Source organism: Anthonomus grandis, chromosome 22 (genome assembly GCF_022605725.1).
Source record: "Anthonomus grandis grandis chromosome 22, icAntGran1.3, whole genome shotgun sequence".
Taxonomy (NCBI): domain Eukaryota; kingdom Metazoa; phylum Arthropoda; class Insecta; order Coleoptera; family Curculionidae; genus Anthonomus; species Anthonomus grandis.
Window position 1 is genome coordinate 27,284,907 of NC_065567.1, and position 17,831 is coordinate 27,302,737.

At 30.4% G+C, this 17,831-nt stretch overlaps 3 protein-coding genes across 5 annotated transcripts; 2 read left to right on the plus strand and 1 right to left on the minus strand.

Annotated features, from left to right (window-relative positions):
* The first annotated feature begins 249 nt into the window (after positions 1–249).
* LOC126748507 (fibulin-1-like) lies at positions 250–8,706 on the plus strand. 2 transcript variants are annotated; one of them, XM_050457782.1, is made up of 20 exons: positions 250–404; positions 486–686; positions 1,503–1,665; positions 2,660–2,735; positions 2,785–3,034; positions 3,181–3,334; positions 3,609–3,718; positions 3,896–4,066; positions 4,127–4,264; positions 4,522–4,674; positions 4,806–5,000; positions 5,299–5,403; positions 5,563–5,953; positions 6,052–6,272; positions 6,335–6,469; positions 6,541–6,695; positions 6,785–6,990; positions 7,061–7,200; positions 7,770–7,899; positions 8,006–8,706. In XM_050457782.1, the coding sequence occupies exons 2-20, from the start codon at positions 614–616 to the stop codon at positions 8,403–8,405; spliced, it is 3,366 nt and encodes a 1,121-aa protein (XP_050313739.1). In that variant the 5' UTR covers positions 250–404; positions 486–613; the 3' UTR covers positions 8,406–8,706. The 2 variants fall into 2 exon arrangements, with proteins under 2 accessions (XP_050313739.1, XP_050313740.1); XM_050457783.1 differs by having other exon boundaries at positions 311–433.
* Positions 8,707–8,970: 264 nt separating this feature from the next.
* Positions 8,971–11,324, minus strand: LOC126748510 (dual specificity mitogen-activated protein kinase kinase dSOR1). Its single transcript, XM_050457786.1, has 4 exons — positions 10,991–11,324; positions 10,016–10,649; positions 9,354–9,686; positions 8,971–9,300 (listed from the first exon to the last, which is right to left on the minus strand). Exons 1-4 carry the CDS (start codon positions 11,098–11,100, stop codon positions 9,205–9,207), a joined length of 1,173 nt encoding a protein of 390 aa, XP_050313743.1. The 5' UTR covers positions 11,101–11,324; the 3' UTR covers positions 8,971–9,204.
* A 102-nt stretch (positions 11,325–11,426) lies between these two features.
* LOC126748509 (kinesin-like protein Klp10A) lies at positions 11,427–17,350 on the plus strand. Of its 2 annotated transcripts, none has more exons than XM_050457784.1 (9): positions 11,427–11,706; positions 12,680–12,861; positions 14,588–14,624; positions 14,680–14,870; positions 14,962–15,116; positions 15,175–16,001; positions 16,069–16,388; positions 16,462–16,636; positions 16,689–17,350. In XM_050457784.1, exons 1-9 carry the CDS (start codon positions 11,652–11,654, stop codon positions 16,823–16,825), a joined length of 2,079 nt encoding a protein of 692 aa, XP_050313741.1. In that variant the 5' UTR covers positions 11,427–11,651; the 3' UTR covers positions 16,826–17,350. The 2 variants fall into 2 exon arrangements, with proteins under 2 accessions (XP_050313741.1, XP_050313742.1); XM_050457785.1 differs by having other exon boundaries at positions 14,588–14,618.
* Positions 17,351–17,831: the final 481 nt, after the last annotated feature.

Here is a 17,831-nt window from a genome sequence, read left to right on the forward strand (position 1 = left end):
TTAAGAAATTTATTTTTAAACGTTCAGGTTAGTTAAAACCTTAAAAAAATATTGATTCTCAATTTAAATTTATATATTTATAAGAATAAATTGAGTTTCTGACGTAGAATTTCCTAATATTCTAAAACATATGTTTCTGCAAAAACTAGGTGAAATATTAACCTCCATGCTTGACCCTTTATTAAGAAAGAACGTTTAGTAAATCCGTATACAAATAGTTCATTATAAGTAAACCATACTACCAAAGTTCAGGGCTTAAAGCTCATGAATTTTTAAGCAGTTTAAATTATAGGAAATATTTGAATATCCTCAATAAGGCGTAATTCATATCGACTGAATACGTGATGTGATCAGTCCCAGACATTTTGTGCAGACGTTTATACTCGTTTTTATTGTTATATAGGGTAATTATTTTCTTCTACGTACCCACTCAGTAATTAATATTTATCAAATATAAATTTATTATTAAATAAATATATTTTTAGTTGATCATCCCTTGACCTTATCAAAATATACAAGTTATTAATGATCGTCACCAAACGATAAGAAAGATTAGTCAAAGTTAGTCATTCTTAATCAGTTGGGGTAGAAAATAAAATTATCATAGGTTCTTATGCAAGTTAATCTGTATGTAACGATGAGACTTTTAGTCTTTTTAATACTACCATTGGTTATGTTATGTCAAGGTAAGTTGAATTATATTAAAAAAGTTTAGGTTTATCTATTTCTACGGTATACTTTAAATAATACGAATATTAGGACAGTACAAATAATATTTAAAAATTGATTTGGGTACTATTGCTAATTGATTAACTTTTATTTTATTATTAGACGAAAAACAACTGTTTTTTTTTGGTAGTACATAATATGTAAATTGCATGTTTTATATAATGAATGAATGGACTATATCATATTCAATTATTACAATAATAGGTTTACATCTAATCTAAAACTAAGGGTTATTAAATTTAAACGATTACTAATTTTATCAATAATATATGTGGTTAAATATTTATTAAAGTTATTATCTTTACATTCCTCCTTCTAGCCTAGATCATAGTCCGTGAAAATAAATTTTAAATATTTTTGCCTAGGCTTATAGTAAATTTACTATATTATTATGTACGTACATATATATATGCAAATAGATATTATATTATTATTATCGATTTACTCCGTTTTTTGCATATTTATTTGACGAATTTAACATTAAATTCCTGTGGGATACCTGTTATTAATTAGATTTATTCTGCACGTTGTTACATGCGGTAAATTATAAAATTAATAATTAATTTTATTTAACAAATAAATGTGGGCAAAAAAGCAAATGGCTAAAATTATTATTTTGTAGACTATAGAATTTCTGAGCACATTGGCGGAATTCATCATTTGCAATATTACTCCTTGTTTGTTGTGGGTCTGTACGGTCAAAAAATTATTAACCTAATTTGTTCGGTGAAATGCTTCTTTATCAACACTTTATTTATTTATTTTCATGACAGGCTATAATTTAACAACTCGACAGCTCTGTTGTACTATAGGAACCAATTATTCATTAAGCGGCAAGGGATGCAAAACATTTCATCCTCCAATTCCAGGTATTGCCATCGAAGATGAAAGAGCATGCGTTAGTATGGTCGATTTATGTTGCAAAAAGCAAGTTCGGTAAGTTAATTACATTTTAACCAATGCGATAAATTATTTTAATGCTATCCGATAATTTACCTTGGAATGTGTCACTTTAAATCTTCAAATTTACGTTTTACAGGTATGTGATTTAACTTTATGCTGTTAACATATATGATCCAGTCAACTGGTTCAGAGAATATCATCTTAAACTTTTAATATTTGGCATGTTTTGAGGTTTTCAAACAATATGAAGCGGACCTCAACTATGCCAATTATTTGAAATATTTCTTATAAGAGGGAAAATATTTAATATTATTTTTGCTTGTGTTACTCAGGTCAGGTAAATTCATATCATCTATAATATGGGTCTAAAATTTTAATAAAAAATCAAATATTTAGCAATTTATTCATAGTTTAATATATAATTTATTTAGAGATATTACGAATAGTTTATCAGAAAATAGAATCTTTTTACTTATAAGAATGACTAGGTAAAAATATTCATTCGATAGCGCTAAAATTTCCAGGTCAAATTCGAATTATAATAATAATCGTGAAAGCATCTTCATGAAACCATAGCATGTTTTTTTCGAAATAGATATTAAATTTTTTATGTTTACTCTAATATTTCTAGTAATTTTCTAAAGATGCGACAACTTACCAAATAGAATAAAACTTCGGGCACGTAATGGCAAAAATTCTGATATACATATGCAAATATCTTATACTTTTAGTATTACGAGTGTATTACATTTTTACGTTATATTGATCTCTTCATAAAGAAAGACAATAAAATTATGAAAATATTAAAAATGATAAAAATACCGATGTACATCTCCGTTATTAATAGCGCATTCTATATTTTGTCATTTTAATTAAAAATAAGTTCATTAATATATTTAGGTAGGTACATCGCACAATTTTTTCATTTAATTAATTACAATAACGTGAAATACCAATAGTATACTAGTTTATTTGATTAATCTATGAACTAAGATAATCGATTAATATTTGTTTTTTTTCCTTACAGCCTATTACAATGCAATGCGGGAAAGAAAGATGCTGTAGCGGATGGAATATGTGTAGACGAGAGTGAAGACCGACGGGTAAGACTAATATTTATTTGGTAATTGTCAATAGCCTAAGAATTTTTAGGATTGTTGTGAATATTGTCGATTGGGTATAGAAGCAAAGCATGCGGGAGAGACATGCGTCGACTCACTAGGATTAGGATCGCCATTTACCGATGTTTTCACTAACTGCTGTGAAGAAGCTAGCAACATTAATAAAATGCAATCGTCCGTAGAAATCACAACTTTCAAGAGTTTCCATAGTGAAACTCTTGAAAAAGGTTATACAGAAAGTACTAATCATACTATGCCATTGAGTTTTCCTCATTATCCTGGTAGGTTTTTTTGCATTTTTATAGAAAAAACTAAAACCATTCATTGCATTTTTTTTTGAAGTTGTTTATAAGGTATTCCATATTAGTAATAGTATTTATTATCTTATATTTCCTTCTTTAGCTCTATATAAAAAAAATATTTTTAGGCCTTTCCGAAGAAAATGTATGTGAAACAGGTGAATTTTGTGCCCAACTATGTGAATCAACAGGAAAATCATTTAAATGCAGCTGCTTTGCAGGATATGAACTGATGAAGGATGAAGTATCTTGTAAACCAATAAAACGTGCTAAAGGTAGCAGGTAAAAACTAAAATGAACAGTTGTCAAGTGTGATATGGTTAGGGCTATTGCGGTCTCAAATCGTGCACTATAGTCTAGGTTCTACATTAATGTTTTCTTTCAACAGCGATTATAGTGGTGCGAACAGTTTATAGTAAAAATTTTGCAGGTTTAAGACGATTCAAAATATAATATTTATTATTATAATAATAGTCAGTGGTCTATTACTATCGGAGAGTTTCTCGAATGTCTCGAATGTTAAGAATATATGAGAGAACTAACGATAATTTTTCAGATGTGAAAGAAATAATCCTTGTGATCATGATTGTACTGACACTGGAACAGCAATTGAATGTGCTTGTCGAGATGGATTCGAGTTGGCTACAGACAAAAAAACTTGTAAAGGTATTGAATTTTTATGAGTTTTACGTGTAGATTATATGCTTATAATTATAGCCATACAATATTTGCATTTTGAAAACGTCGACACGGTTTTTAATAAATTTTATGTTACTAAAATATGAATAGAAACGTTCTCTTTCAATTTAATTTGATAATTTTAATTTTGAAATTATATCGTAGACATTGACGAATGTGCTCTGGGAATTCATCAATGTGGCCCGGATGAAGAATGCGAAAACGAAATGGGCGATTATTCTTGTTTCATTACTGTTTTGTATGGCGAAAGTGATGATGGAATTGGCAAATGTCCAACCGGACACCGGTTTAATGCTGAAAAATCCACATGTGATGGTAAACTCTAATAAAGGTTGTGTTTTTCAAATTTCTTAGTATCAAATATCATATTTTTAGACATTGATGAATGTAATTTAAATGTATTATCTTGTGTACCACCTCTAATTTGCAAAAATACTATTGGATCCTTTACTTGCGAAGCCCCGGAGTGTCCACCAGGATTTTATTATAAATATTCAATTGAAAGTTGTGCTGGTAAGATAAATTTTTAAATTCGTAGTAACATGTTAATTCTCAGAGATATTCCATTGCTAGATAAAAAATGATTTACTCATACTTATTACTATTGTTTTTTAATTGCAATAATAAATACTAGAAATTTCAAATACATACACGGTATTTGGAATCTAGAACTTGTAAACTTTTGAATCCGTTAGCTTTTTAAAATGTTTGAAATTAAGTAAAATTAGGACTTTCGGGAACGGTCGGAAATAATTAAACATTTAATTTAGATATTGACGAATGTACTACAGGAAACAACGACTGCAACAAGGAATCTCAATTGTGTGTAAATATGAAGGGCACCTATACTTGTGTGGATAAGGTATCAAAAAATGCTTGTCCTGCTGGGTTTAAAAAAAATATTTACACCATGAATTGTGACGGTGAGTTTAATTCTTTTTTATTATAATTTCATCAAATTCCCTTTAATGATAATTTTTAGTATTCATTTATAATGAAGTTCTATTTATTTTATATTAATGTTTTAAATTAATTTTCCTATATATGTTTGTAGATATTGACGAATGCGAGAATGTTCTAAAAGTTTGTTTAGAAAATCAAGAATGTATTAACGAGCAAGGGGGCTATAAATGTATTGATATATCATCAGGTAAAAAGGAACATGTATTCTTATCTACCGTCAAACCTACAGATCCTCCTGTATGTCATATTGGCTTTAGATATAATCATACGCAAAAGACTTGTGACGGTAAGTTTATTTTAAACACGGATAGGTACATATATCATATTATATTACTCCCGTTATTTACTCTTTTCGGCCTATTTCTGATACGAAAAATAATAAGTTTATTTTTTGTTTTTATGTTTTTTAGACCAAGTAAAAATTAAACGAGAAACGGTAGGAAGTCTTACAGAGTTTTAAATATTTTATCTGTATGAAAAATAACACAACTCAAGAAGTATGTTAAATAACTATATTGTTTTCCCAATTATTTATAGGCACTTTTTGGTAGGTTTTTTATATTTATATATTGTTCTTATCTCAGATATTAATGAATGCCAATTGCGTCTAGATAACTGTTCGGCTATGCATAGATGTGATAATACGATAGGATCATTTCACTGCAATAGGATAGTTTCATGTGGAACAGGTACACACTTTTTTATTTGTATAATTGTATGAATAGTTAGTTCTTTCTATGCTTCGTATGTGTTCAAATTATTTTTAATATCAATATACGTTTCTTTTGATTTTTTTTGTCTTTCGCAAACTAATTTCATTTTAAATAGAAAAAAATCGTTATCGACAGGTTATACCCTAAACTCTGCCAGTGATCTCTGTGAAGACGACGATGAATGTCAACTAGGTACTCACAATTGCTTTTCGCTTGGTTCAAATTATAAATGTAAAAATTTGATTGGCTCGTACCGATGTGAGTTAGTCCGATCACCTCCAGTGGTGGTTACTCCCTCAACAAGTACAGTTGCTTCAACAACTCAGGTCGTCACACCAAAATCAACGATTCCTATAGGCACAAGTAGCCAAAGAAGTATTTTTACCACATTTCTGACACAATCCAACAAAACTAGTTCAACGACTGCACATCTTAGTAATGCCGTTATATCTACCACTTTAAAACCGATATCGATTACTAACGCTTGGGGAGAACCATTTTATAGTAATAATAGAAGGCAGCCTTGGTGAGTAGTAAAAGAGTGGTTCTTTTAGCTTTAGTCAACTTAAAGAAGCAACAAAATTCAAATATTTTTCTCACATTGTTTACCTCTTCTGATTGCAGGTGGTATTATCAACGTCCATTACCTTTACCAACTACGGTAAAAAGATACTATACAACTCCTCCAGCAGAAAATCCCGTGACTAAACGAACTACTTATTTAAAAAATACGTACAGTAAAACAGTGCAAAGGACCACGTGGACGACTTCTTTGCCAATTATAAGTGGGATGTCAAAAAAGTGTCTGCCGGGATACCGCATGAATTCAAGAGGAGATTGCGAAGGTCAGTGTTGTATTGTGAAATATTTGAAATAGGTGCAGATTTATTTTGTTTTGTCATAATAGATATAGACGAATGTCAACAAAATCCATGCCCCAATCGCACGAAATGCCTAAATTATAATGGAGGATTTCAATGCACGATGCCTTTAATTTGCAAAATTGGATACGAACCAAATTTAAAGGGTGATCAGTGCATTGGTGAGTGTAGTTCATTTGTATATTTATATATGCATAAGTGACCGTTATTTAAATAATAAGTTTTAATTTAGATGTGGACGAATGCATTCGAGGTACTCATAGTTGCAGCGTATCGCAAATCTGTAAGAACGGACAAGGGTACTACACTTGTGAATGTCCGCCAGGACACCATTTAAATAGGAACACTCAAACTTGCGAGGATTTGGACGAATGTAAATTTTATAAGGTACAAATGTAAAAGCGTGCAACAAAAATTAAACCATAATGGTTATTTTAAAATTTAATGTTTCCATTTTCGTGCAAATTTTCTTTTAGCCTTGTGGAAGTTACGCAGATTGTACAAATTCGGTTGGTTCTTATACCTGTTCTTGTAGACCTGGATTTAAAATGAACCAAAACTTTTGTGACGATATTAACGAATGTGAAGAAATACCCGAATTATGCCAGGATAATTGTGTGAATATTTGGGGATCATACCGGTGCGCCTGTAAGCCCGGGTTCACTCTTAATGTCGATAACAGGTAATGGTAATTAAAACTTCTGGGAAACAAAAGAACAATCTAAAAATATTATTTGTTACTTACTATGCAGAACGTGTACGGACATAAACGAATGTGAGAAATTCAATGATCGCAAATTATGCATTGGAAATTGTAGAAATACTCCAGGTAGTTACATATGCGAATGCCCAAGCGGATATAAATTGGGTCAAGACCACAGAGCATGCATTGGTAAGCTGTTTGTTGTTATATAATATTTGTGATACGTTTCATTATTTTGATAACGTGCACATTGAATTTAGGCTTTTTTTTACTTTTTAGTTAGCTGGACCAAAAGCAATTTTTCCGAAAAAAAAAAGTGATAGTGATAAATGAACACTCTTTCATTTCGACATATTTTATTTGTTCTTTTCGAACATCAATTTATTTGTTGTATTAAAGTCAAAATAAGCTTTATTGGTTAGAAACAAAAAATTCAATTCAAAGCCGTGTAAAACTAATTTTATACAATTATAAAATAACAAGACGGGCTAAAATTTGTCTTTTCTACATGTATTGAGTAAATAATTAAATAATTTTTAAGCATTAAAAAAGCAGTCTTAAGTATAAAAATCGACGGGAGTGTTAATATTTGAGAAATGGTAAAATATGACTTAGAAAATTCTCCTTGGTTAATCAGAGACAAAATATCTTAGACATTAACTGAACGTCTTAAACTCTAACATGATATGCCCGCCCATTGGAGAACGTAATACATAATTTATAAAAGACTAAATAAAATGAAATTTATATCTTTTCAGATATAGATGAATGTTCTTCGCAAGGATTTGTTTGTAAATCAGATGAAGCATGTGTCAATACCCACGGCGGATATAAATGTTATCCAATAACCTGTTCTGGCAATTATATTAAAGATCGCTCTCATAAAGCGTAAGTACATCTTCAATATATAATTAAATCATTTTACACTTAAAATCAAATAATATTTTTTATGGAAATTTAAAACTTAAAGGTAACATCTTAAATGTTATTTCAGACGCTGTAAACGATTAACATGTGACGCGAGAGACAACCAATGTCTTCTGCAGCCCGAGCAATATTCCTATCAATTTATGGCTCTGGTGTCCGATTTGCCTTTGGCAGATGAAAGTATTCCCCTATATAAGCTAAAGGGCCCAGATTGGGCATCTGCTAGAGCAGAATTTTCTCTACAACTTTTGGATGTGAATTGTCCACCGAGTGTTAAGAGAGTTGACAGAAGTTATTTTAAAGAAATTTTTCAAGAAAACAACCTTATGGAGTTGCATTTAGTGCGAAGTATTGAAGGACCTCAAGAAGTGAAATTGCAAATTGAAATGAAACTACTTCAACAAAATAACCTTGTCGGGAGTGTGGTCGTGTATATAGTCATGGTTGTATCAGAATATCCGTTTTAGCTTTGTTTAGTTTTTCTCTACCTCATGGCAAAGAAATTTGTGATTTTTCTTTCAAATTAAACCCACGAAAAAAATATAATAATATTATAAACTATTCAATACTAATTATTATAAACTGTTCAAAAATATAGCCAAAATTAAAAATGCGTATTTATGAAATAGTATCAATTCAATTTATCTTTTTTTTATTAAGTAGGTAAAAGTTTGTTTTCCACGAACAAAAATGGCTCGACAATCTTCGATTAATTATAATACCTTTTAATAATTTCATATTAATATATAAAATATCAATTTCAAACAACAGATCTTTTAATAACCGTTTTTTGTTTTACTCCTAAGACTAGATAGAGCAAATATGCTATAATATTATACTTATAACTATAACATTTTAATTATTGGATAGAACAGAAATTGTATTTTAAAAATGATTGTGGAAAAACTACTAATATTTGATAATAATGGATCAGGCATATAAATAAGATTCTTTGTGGTGGATTTCATGTTCATTTCATATCACAAGATGCAGCAAACCCAATCTAAACAAAAGCTTATAAAATTAAAGACATTTAGATCACTGAGATTTATAATAATAAATATGATTACAAATAATTAGCAAATATGGAATTACAAGTTACAACTATGTTATTACAATTTATAATTTAAGACTAAATCAATATTGAATATATAGCATAGACTATATATGTATGAAATCAGAGCATGTGTATATACATGCCTTTTACATATACACTATCCTAAAATTGATATTATTTCTTAAATATTTTCACCACTTTTTTTGTATTTAAGATTTATTGGGTGGCTTAATGTCCATTGTCTTGCAAACCCAATCTGCCACATCCACATCTTCTGAATCCCATTTCTTAATCCATGGATGATTCTAAATGAAGAAATTATCTTGTACTTTTTCTATCCAATATAATGAAAGCTTACCGATAACGTTTTCAAATCAGCTCTTTCATCAGGGTTCTTTCTCAAACATCGATCAACAAAATCCTCAAATTCTGTAGAGAAAATTCCTGATGGAAGTTTTGGAGGTGGCTCATTTACTATATAATCTAAAAGTTCAAATATTGCCATTGGCCTGGGTTGTCGCGAATTATCATCGGGTGATTCGCCATCTTTGGTTTTACCAAATATAGCAGCCAACGTTTTTGCATCTGGAGGGGGTATTGGATACATGCCGATTGCCATTTCCACTAATGATAGTCCTAATGAGTAAATATCACTTTGGACAGAATAATGAGTTCCTTGTAGTCGTTCGGGCTAAAAAATATTCTTTTATCATATTCATAACATGACTAGACTTCTAGCTATATTTGAAATGAATCAATAAATTTCCTACAAACCAGAAATAAGTTCTTGTCTCCCAATGCTATCTATTAAATTTAAAATCTGATAAGCCTATGTTTGAAATCTTTGATGTGACACTTAAATCACAAAACAGTTCAAACTCAGTTTTGAACATGTTACTGCAACACTTGTGGTAGAACTGTTTTGTAACTAAAGGCTTCTAAAAGTTTTACAATATTGTTTAAATACTTAGTATACATGTTATAATATAATGAAAAGATTAGATAAATTGGTTTACATACAGACATATAACTTCTGGTCCCGACAAATGAATTGGCCATAGAATCAATAAGTTGGCCAGAAACACCAAAATCACAAATTTTTATCTCTCCACTGCTATTAACCAATATATTACTCGGTTTCACATCCCTATGCATAATGGCATGCTTATCTCTTAAATAGCTAAGTCCTTTTAGTACAGCTGAAGTGATTTTCCCTAAAATATGCTCAGGAATTCTTCCAGCTTTTTTTAAAATAAGATCCAAAGATCCTGCATCCATATATTCTATACATATACTAATTTCTCCATCACTGTAAAATGCTCCGTAAAAGCCAACAATATGTGCAAAGTTGCAATCATGGAGAATCTTTAATTCTCTAATAATTTGCTTCTTTATAGCTGGCTTTACTTCTAAGTGAATCAATTTTCTTGCCATAATAAGACCACTTGATTTGTGCCTCACTTTGTTGACAACACCACCATTTCCAGCGCCCAATTCTCCAAGCTTTTCAAAATCATCATCAGACAACTCTCCTGAAATTTTTTCTTTTTGACAAAGAAAAACCTCAATTCGTCTTCTTTGAATGTCATCCATTTCAAGTTCTTCTAGACGAGCAGTTATATGATCTATATCATTTTTGACAACATTTGGAACTCTGAAATAAATAATTTTATTATAATTAACTGCCTACCTAAAACTTACTGATAAGAAAAGACCTCATAATAAATATTATTTTCCTATTAAAGACAAGTAAATGGTAAAGTTACCACAGAAAAATTTGAGATAAGATGCTTACATATAAAATTGTTGGGTAAGGCAAAACATTTTTTATAGAGTAATCCTTTATCTTGTTCTATACCTAAGGAGTACATGTTTGTTTAACTTATTTACAAACTTTCAGTAGCAGTTATTCACATATAACAAAAACATTATAACAACATATATACACAAGAATTTTCAGCAAAATACGCAATTTCATAGCAGCATCATACTTACGGAGCAGGTGGGTTAGGTTCTTCATAGTTTGATGTTGGTGTTAAGTTTGGAGTCTGATCAATAGCACCGGGAGGCAATGTAAGATTTAATTTGTTTTTGGAGGACATCATGAATATATATGAAACCAATACATCACCATTTGTGGGACTAGTACAAGGAGAAATTCAAGAAATAAAATTTAATTTCTTTCGAAGAAAAATATATTAGTAACGTTTAGAAAAAAATATTAAATAAAGACTCCTCAGACCTCTCCTCACCCTCCTCAGAAAAAGCCAAACTAAGAATCAAGAGAATTGGGGCGTACTGCTGGTGTATTTTCTATATATAATTGACAGTTTATTTGACATTGACATTTGGTTCTTGTGACACTATAAAAGAAAACCCGATTAGGTCAGTCAGTGTTGCCATATTAACATAAGAATTAAACTTATGACGTCGAGTGCAAAAACTGCTGGTCCCGCCACTTGAAAATGCCTTTGTTCCAAAACTGACAGATGTCAACTGTCAGTTAAAAATTGAAAATTGACTGATCCGAAGGAATCAAGCAATCAGTTAATAAAAGTAATAAAAATATCAAATTTCTTTTAACTTTTTTCAAAGTCAGAACGTAACGGTATTAAAACTAAGATATTTTTGCAATCATCGAAGGTAATTCATAAAAATGCCTGGAGAAATTCTTCAAATCGGACTCAGTATCAACATTAAAAGAACGGATGGTAAGTGCAACCTACAGAATTCATTTTTATGGACATTTTAAAAAACAGTACCTTCTGTATCTTGGTTTTTTTGTTACGATTATGTACTTGGATAGCAAAACTTAGCAGTTTTTCCTTTCAATCCCATTTAGTTTAAATGTATCTTTTCCAAATTTTTCTATATTATATTCCGATTCCCATTACACATTCTTTCTTTTTTGGCAAAGTCCTTGTGCTTGTTTCAAAAAAGCTACATAAATACTGAATTCATGTTATAAATCCTTTTTGAATCAATAAGTAATAAATAGGCTTCTTAAGATCAGTGTGTATATTTAACTAGAGTTATATTCCTATAATACCAAGTCTAAATATAACTACATTCCTTTAAAATCTCAGCTGGCAGTGGGTCTTTGATTAAAATAATATGGATATTATGGATAGTTCTTAATGGTGGCTTATATGTACATAATAATTATACTTATTGAATTAATTATTATCAGTTTTCAATCTGTAATGAGCACTGACAGTATATAATAAAAAAACAATATTTCTTATAAAATTATTAAACCAATGATAGTGTCCATATTATTCCATATGTCCATTCCATCCAGGTTATAATGAATAAGTGTTAAAACATAGTGTGACTATTTTAAAAATTGTTAAGAGAAATATATGTTTATAGTATAATGATAAGAGATAGCCCATACATGAATATAATGTCTCATAAAAAATAATTATAATCCATATTTATCTATATTAACATGTTCCCTTAATAATACCACCACACACTACTTTGGTGCACTAACTTATAGTCATATTGAGTCTGCAGATCCTTTCCTGATCTGCAAACTGATTATTATATTTAAAAATAACTGTTTAATATACAAATTTTAAAGTTATGGTACTTAAAGGACTTGTTGATTTTACTAAATTTAACTGTTTATACTTAAATATCATTAATAAATATATATGTTTTATATATGTCTGCTTTTAGGAAGGGTACACTCAGCTATTGTTGCCTCAATCAATGAAGCTCAGAGGTGTGCTACAGTGGAATGGTTTGAACAAGGTGAAACAAAAGGAAAAGAGGTGGATATGGATGCTATAGAGAGTCTTAATCCAGATGTAATTATTTTAAAACCTGGAGAAGATTTAAAATTTAATAAACTCCAAAGGGTAAGGCTATAATAGTATATTAAATACTAATAAAATTTAAATGTTCTAATGCATTGTTAAATGGTTAAATCAATATTCATAATTATTTTATGGTTCACAACTGAGCAATGAACTCCCATTACCACACATAGGTATATTAAAATATGTGATTCATTAAATGTTGTAATACTATATATTTCTTTATTTGCTTTCAAATTATGTAATATAATTATTTTTATTTTCTTGCTGCTAAAAAAGGATTATTCTGGATCTTCAGAAGAAGACACAACTGCTGGTGTAGCTATTTCAAATCGCTGCAGTGATGATGAACTGAACAGTAATCCATTTTCATCTAAAACTACATCTCTTTTGGTATTAAATAGAATTTTTAAAAATGTATAGATTTGTTGTGTGTTGTCTACCTTCATTTGTAGTTATTTTAGATTGTTATGTTTCAATTTTCAGATCTAAAATCTTATCAGATTATTTTGAATTTATTTAATTTTTGAATAATTTAATTTTTTACATTTTAATTGTTTTTAGTTTTTTTTTATTATTACATTTCTAAACAGTTGACTTATGTAGGTATTTTTCATGATTATAAATTTCTTTAAATATCTAGGAGAGAGTTGTCTAAAACAGGACACTTAAAATGAATAATAGTTGAACCTAATACTCACTAACTATGCTAATCATATCGACTGTTTTTTACCTGGACCTTTCTTATTGATTTTCTTTTTATGTTAAACTATAGGTATTCATCATTATTTTGATAATAACATAAAAAAAATAGTATTGTTTAAAAAGGTAAATTATCTTATTTTGCACATCTGGATGGGATGATGATAAAATGTTATGGTGTTAAAAATAATTTAAAAAAATCATGTAAAACATAAATTATATATACTGAACTTTAAAGCTGAACAAATCTAATGTTTTATATTAATAATAAAAATAAATGGTTATTTTCCAAGTCGGCTCAAACCCAATGTCAACAGTCTTGGCATATAATCCAAATCATTGTTAGTCTTAGATGTAGGGTATAGCTCTTTCCAATAAATGCAACTTTCATCATTTTCTTTCTTTTCTTCTAAAGTGCTTTCTATTCCTTTATCCTGCATTTCTTATTTTTTTCCTTTGTTATCTTATCTCTTTTCATTCATTTCAGTTCAGTTCTTAGTTTTAATTCAGTTCTTTGTTTTTGGTGTTGAAGGTAGCACAGCTTTTCCGCTTTTTCTGTTATTAGCATTCACTATTCTTTCTGTTTAAGGAAGTGGAACTATTTGTTCAGGTAGGCCGTTTTGCCCTAAAAAAAAAAATTGTAATATTCACTTGTTTCTCAAAATAAGGCCAAAAACCTACAGAATCATAAAAAATGCACACCCTTATTTAATTTCCAGCTTTACTCCAAGATATTCGTAATACCATACAACAAAATACCATAATCTTGCTTACAAATGTTATTTTTAGCGATTCACACTGTCATCTGACAGACGGTGCCCCTTGTTTTGAGAACAGAACTGGTATCTATTTTACCCGACTATCCTGTTCTGAGCAACCCTCTCTTACATAGATTTCATAGATAAAGATAAAAAAAAATGAAAGATAGCAGAAGAAAAACTGAAGCTTGAATAATTTATTTTGCTATTAAAAATTATATTAGATCAAAGTTATTTTTAGGAGAGTATTTATGTTTGTTATGCCTAGAACTAAAATGCCAAAAATTTCATAAGTTTTTTTTTTCCAGAACCCAACACAAAGACAGGTGGTTGGAACAAGTAATGGTAAGTGATCTTAAAATTTTCCACTTTTTTTGAAATTTGCGTTGTTTTTTTTTAGGAGTTTCCAGTGTGCCCAGATCTGCATCAACTCAATCAAGAATTACAAGCAATAATGGACACCATATTAGCTCCATAGCAGACTCCACCCTTATTCCAGTACCCCAAGTTCCAAATATTCCGCAACCTGTACCTAATTCTGGTGCAAGGGAAATCACTAGTATTACCGGAAGAGCTACAAATATCCAAGCTGTAAGTTTTTTCAGTATCACTTTATTTTGAACATGAAAATTGTTATTTTGCATATTATGAAAGTATTGTAATCAGTGTCTATTCGTATTAGAATTCCCGACGAAGTAATGTGGTTAAAGAAGTAGAAAAGTTAAAGAAAAATCGGGAGGAGAGGCGCCAACGGCAGGCGGAAGAGAAGGAAGCTAAAGAGGCCTTTCTAAAAATGGATCCCGGAAATCCGCATTGGGAACTTTTAAATATGATAATGTATACTTATTAACTACGTTAACTGTTGTTTTATGGACTTAAAGTAATATATTTTTAGGGAATATCGAAGAGGTCTCGATATTAGGCCTTTATCGGAAAACGATCCAATCGAAGATCACCTTATAACAGTGTGTGTGCGAAAGCGACCTTTGAACAAAAAAGAAATGGGTAGAAAGGAAGTTGATGTGATAACAATACCAAGTAAAAATCAACTGATTGTTCATGAGCCGAAGAACAAGGTAGACCTAACGAGATATTTAGAAAATCAACTGTTTAGGTTTGATTATGCCTTCGACGAGAACAGCTCGAATGAGTTGGTATATAGGTATACAGCGCAGCCGTTGATTAAAACGATATTTGAAGGTGGTTTCGCCACTTGTTTTGCATATGGGCAAACAGGTTCAGGTAAAACACACACGATGGGAGGCGATTTTAAAGGAAAAGATCAGGAGTGTCAAAAGGGAATTTATGCGATGGCGGCCGCTGATGTATTCCGGTTGGCCAACTCGTCAAGATATAGAGATTTAAATTTAGTGGTATCTTCTAGTTTTTTTGAAATTTATTCGGGCAAAGTGTTCGATCTGTTAAACAACAAGGCGAAATTGAGGATTTTAGAGGATGGCAAGCAGCAGGTACAAGTTGTCGGTTTGACAGAACGAGTTGTCTCCTCGACCGATGAGGTATTGAAATTAATTCAAAAAGGGAATCAAGCCCGAACGTCTGGCCAAACGTTTGCGAACACGAATTCGTCGAGGTCCCATGCAGTATTCCAGATATTTTTAAGATCAAACAAAAGTATGTCCAAGATACATGGCAAGTTCTCTCTTATTGATTTGGCAGGTAACGAGAGAGGCGCCGATACGTCTTCAGCAAATCGACAAACAAGTGGGTATTAATTATTATTATGCGAGAAGAAAGAAATTATATTTAATTATTATTTTTTTTATCCTAGGAATGGAAGGCGCTGAAATAAATAAATCTTTACTAGCGCTAAAAGAGTGCATTCGTGCGCTGGGTCGCAAGGGCGCTCATTTACCATTTCGAGTAAGCAAATTAACTCAGGTTTTGCGGGATTCCTTTGTTGGATCGAATTCTCGGACATGCATGATTGCCATGATTTCACCCGGAGTGAGTTCATGTGAATACAGTTTAAATACGCTCAGATATGCAGACCGTGTTAAAGAACTCGGAGGCGGCGATTTACCAACGAATATGGGTTCTGAACCCGAACAAGATGATGATGGGGATATTTCACAGTTACGATCTTTTAATGTAAGTAAAAATTCAGTTAGTGCGTTATAAAAAAAGATGTTAAAAATTGTTGCGTTGCGTTTTTTATTTATAGGAAGCAGATATGACACCGGAAATGTTAAATTTTCATCAAGTTATATCGGAGCTGCAAGTTGCTGAAGATAATATGTTAGATAATCATAAACAGACCATCGAAAATATGCAAGTTGCGTATCACAAAGCTGTTGAGTTATTGCAGACCACGGAAGCAGTCGACTATGACCAAGAAGGTAATTAAAAAAAAAAATTATGTTAAATTTATTAAAAATATAATTTTTCCAGCTTACTGTCGAAATTGGGATGATTTGCTCAGCACTATGATAAATGCATTTTCAAGAGCAAAGGAGCATGTAGATGATTATAAAAACAAATTGGCAGCGGAGGAACAGCTAAGCCGTAAGAACAATAAAAAGAAATAGAACATGTTATACAAAATATAATATTTTAATGTTAAGAAAAAGATCGCTTATACTCTAATTTGTTCACTTGTTATTTATAATTTTTATACAATTTTTTATTTACTAATTTATTAAAATATTTAGCCTAATAATGCGGCCTTAACTTATACGCTTTTAATCCAAAAATCACTAAACACAACAATTTACATTCCTATGAATATAAACGAATATAGAGAATTTGCGTTTAGACTTCTTGGCTAGCGTTAAAGTAGTTTATTTGAGCATTAAATTTACGGTGCTTTAACTTTATTTGGATTTATTACTGACTTTTTATTGTTTCTCGAGTCTTAGACTCTCGCGCTAGTCCTTTAATGGATCTGAACATCTGTTTGTTTAAAAAAAAACATTTAATTTTGTCCTTAATTCAACCAAAAAAAGCGAAAGTTAAAGGCATTTTTTTTAAATGTGTTAAATATTATAAAATGAATTTCTTAATTTTGTATGTTAACCGGTCATATTATGTAATAAATATATTATTATGTATTATATTATTGTAAGGTGTCAAATGTTTATTATGCCCCTGAAATAATTATTTATAGAGAAAAATAATGACTAATAGTGAAAAAAAAATTAAGTAAAATATTATTAGTTTTTGAGATAATTCTTTTTTTTTTTTCACAAAAATGTAATAACTTTATCAGGTGAAATTTTGTTTTCAAATTAAGAAGTAAACAAGTCCGGATGATGTTTATTATGTTTAGTAGTACCTACTTTGCTATGAGTTGATACAGTTGTGGTCGTATTTCGTTTTTTATTAAAATTATGCCGCATAATTTTTTAAATGAGGAACTAATGGACATGTTACTGGCATACGAGGAATCAAGGCAAAACAGTGTGGCTCCAGCTAATCTTTATGCACAAAGGTTTCTTCATAGGTATCATCCGTCGCATGAAGCTTTTTTGCGTGTGGTTCAGCGGGGTAGAGAAACTGGAAATTTGCGGCCGAGGCCAGGGCAACATGGTGGAG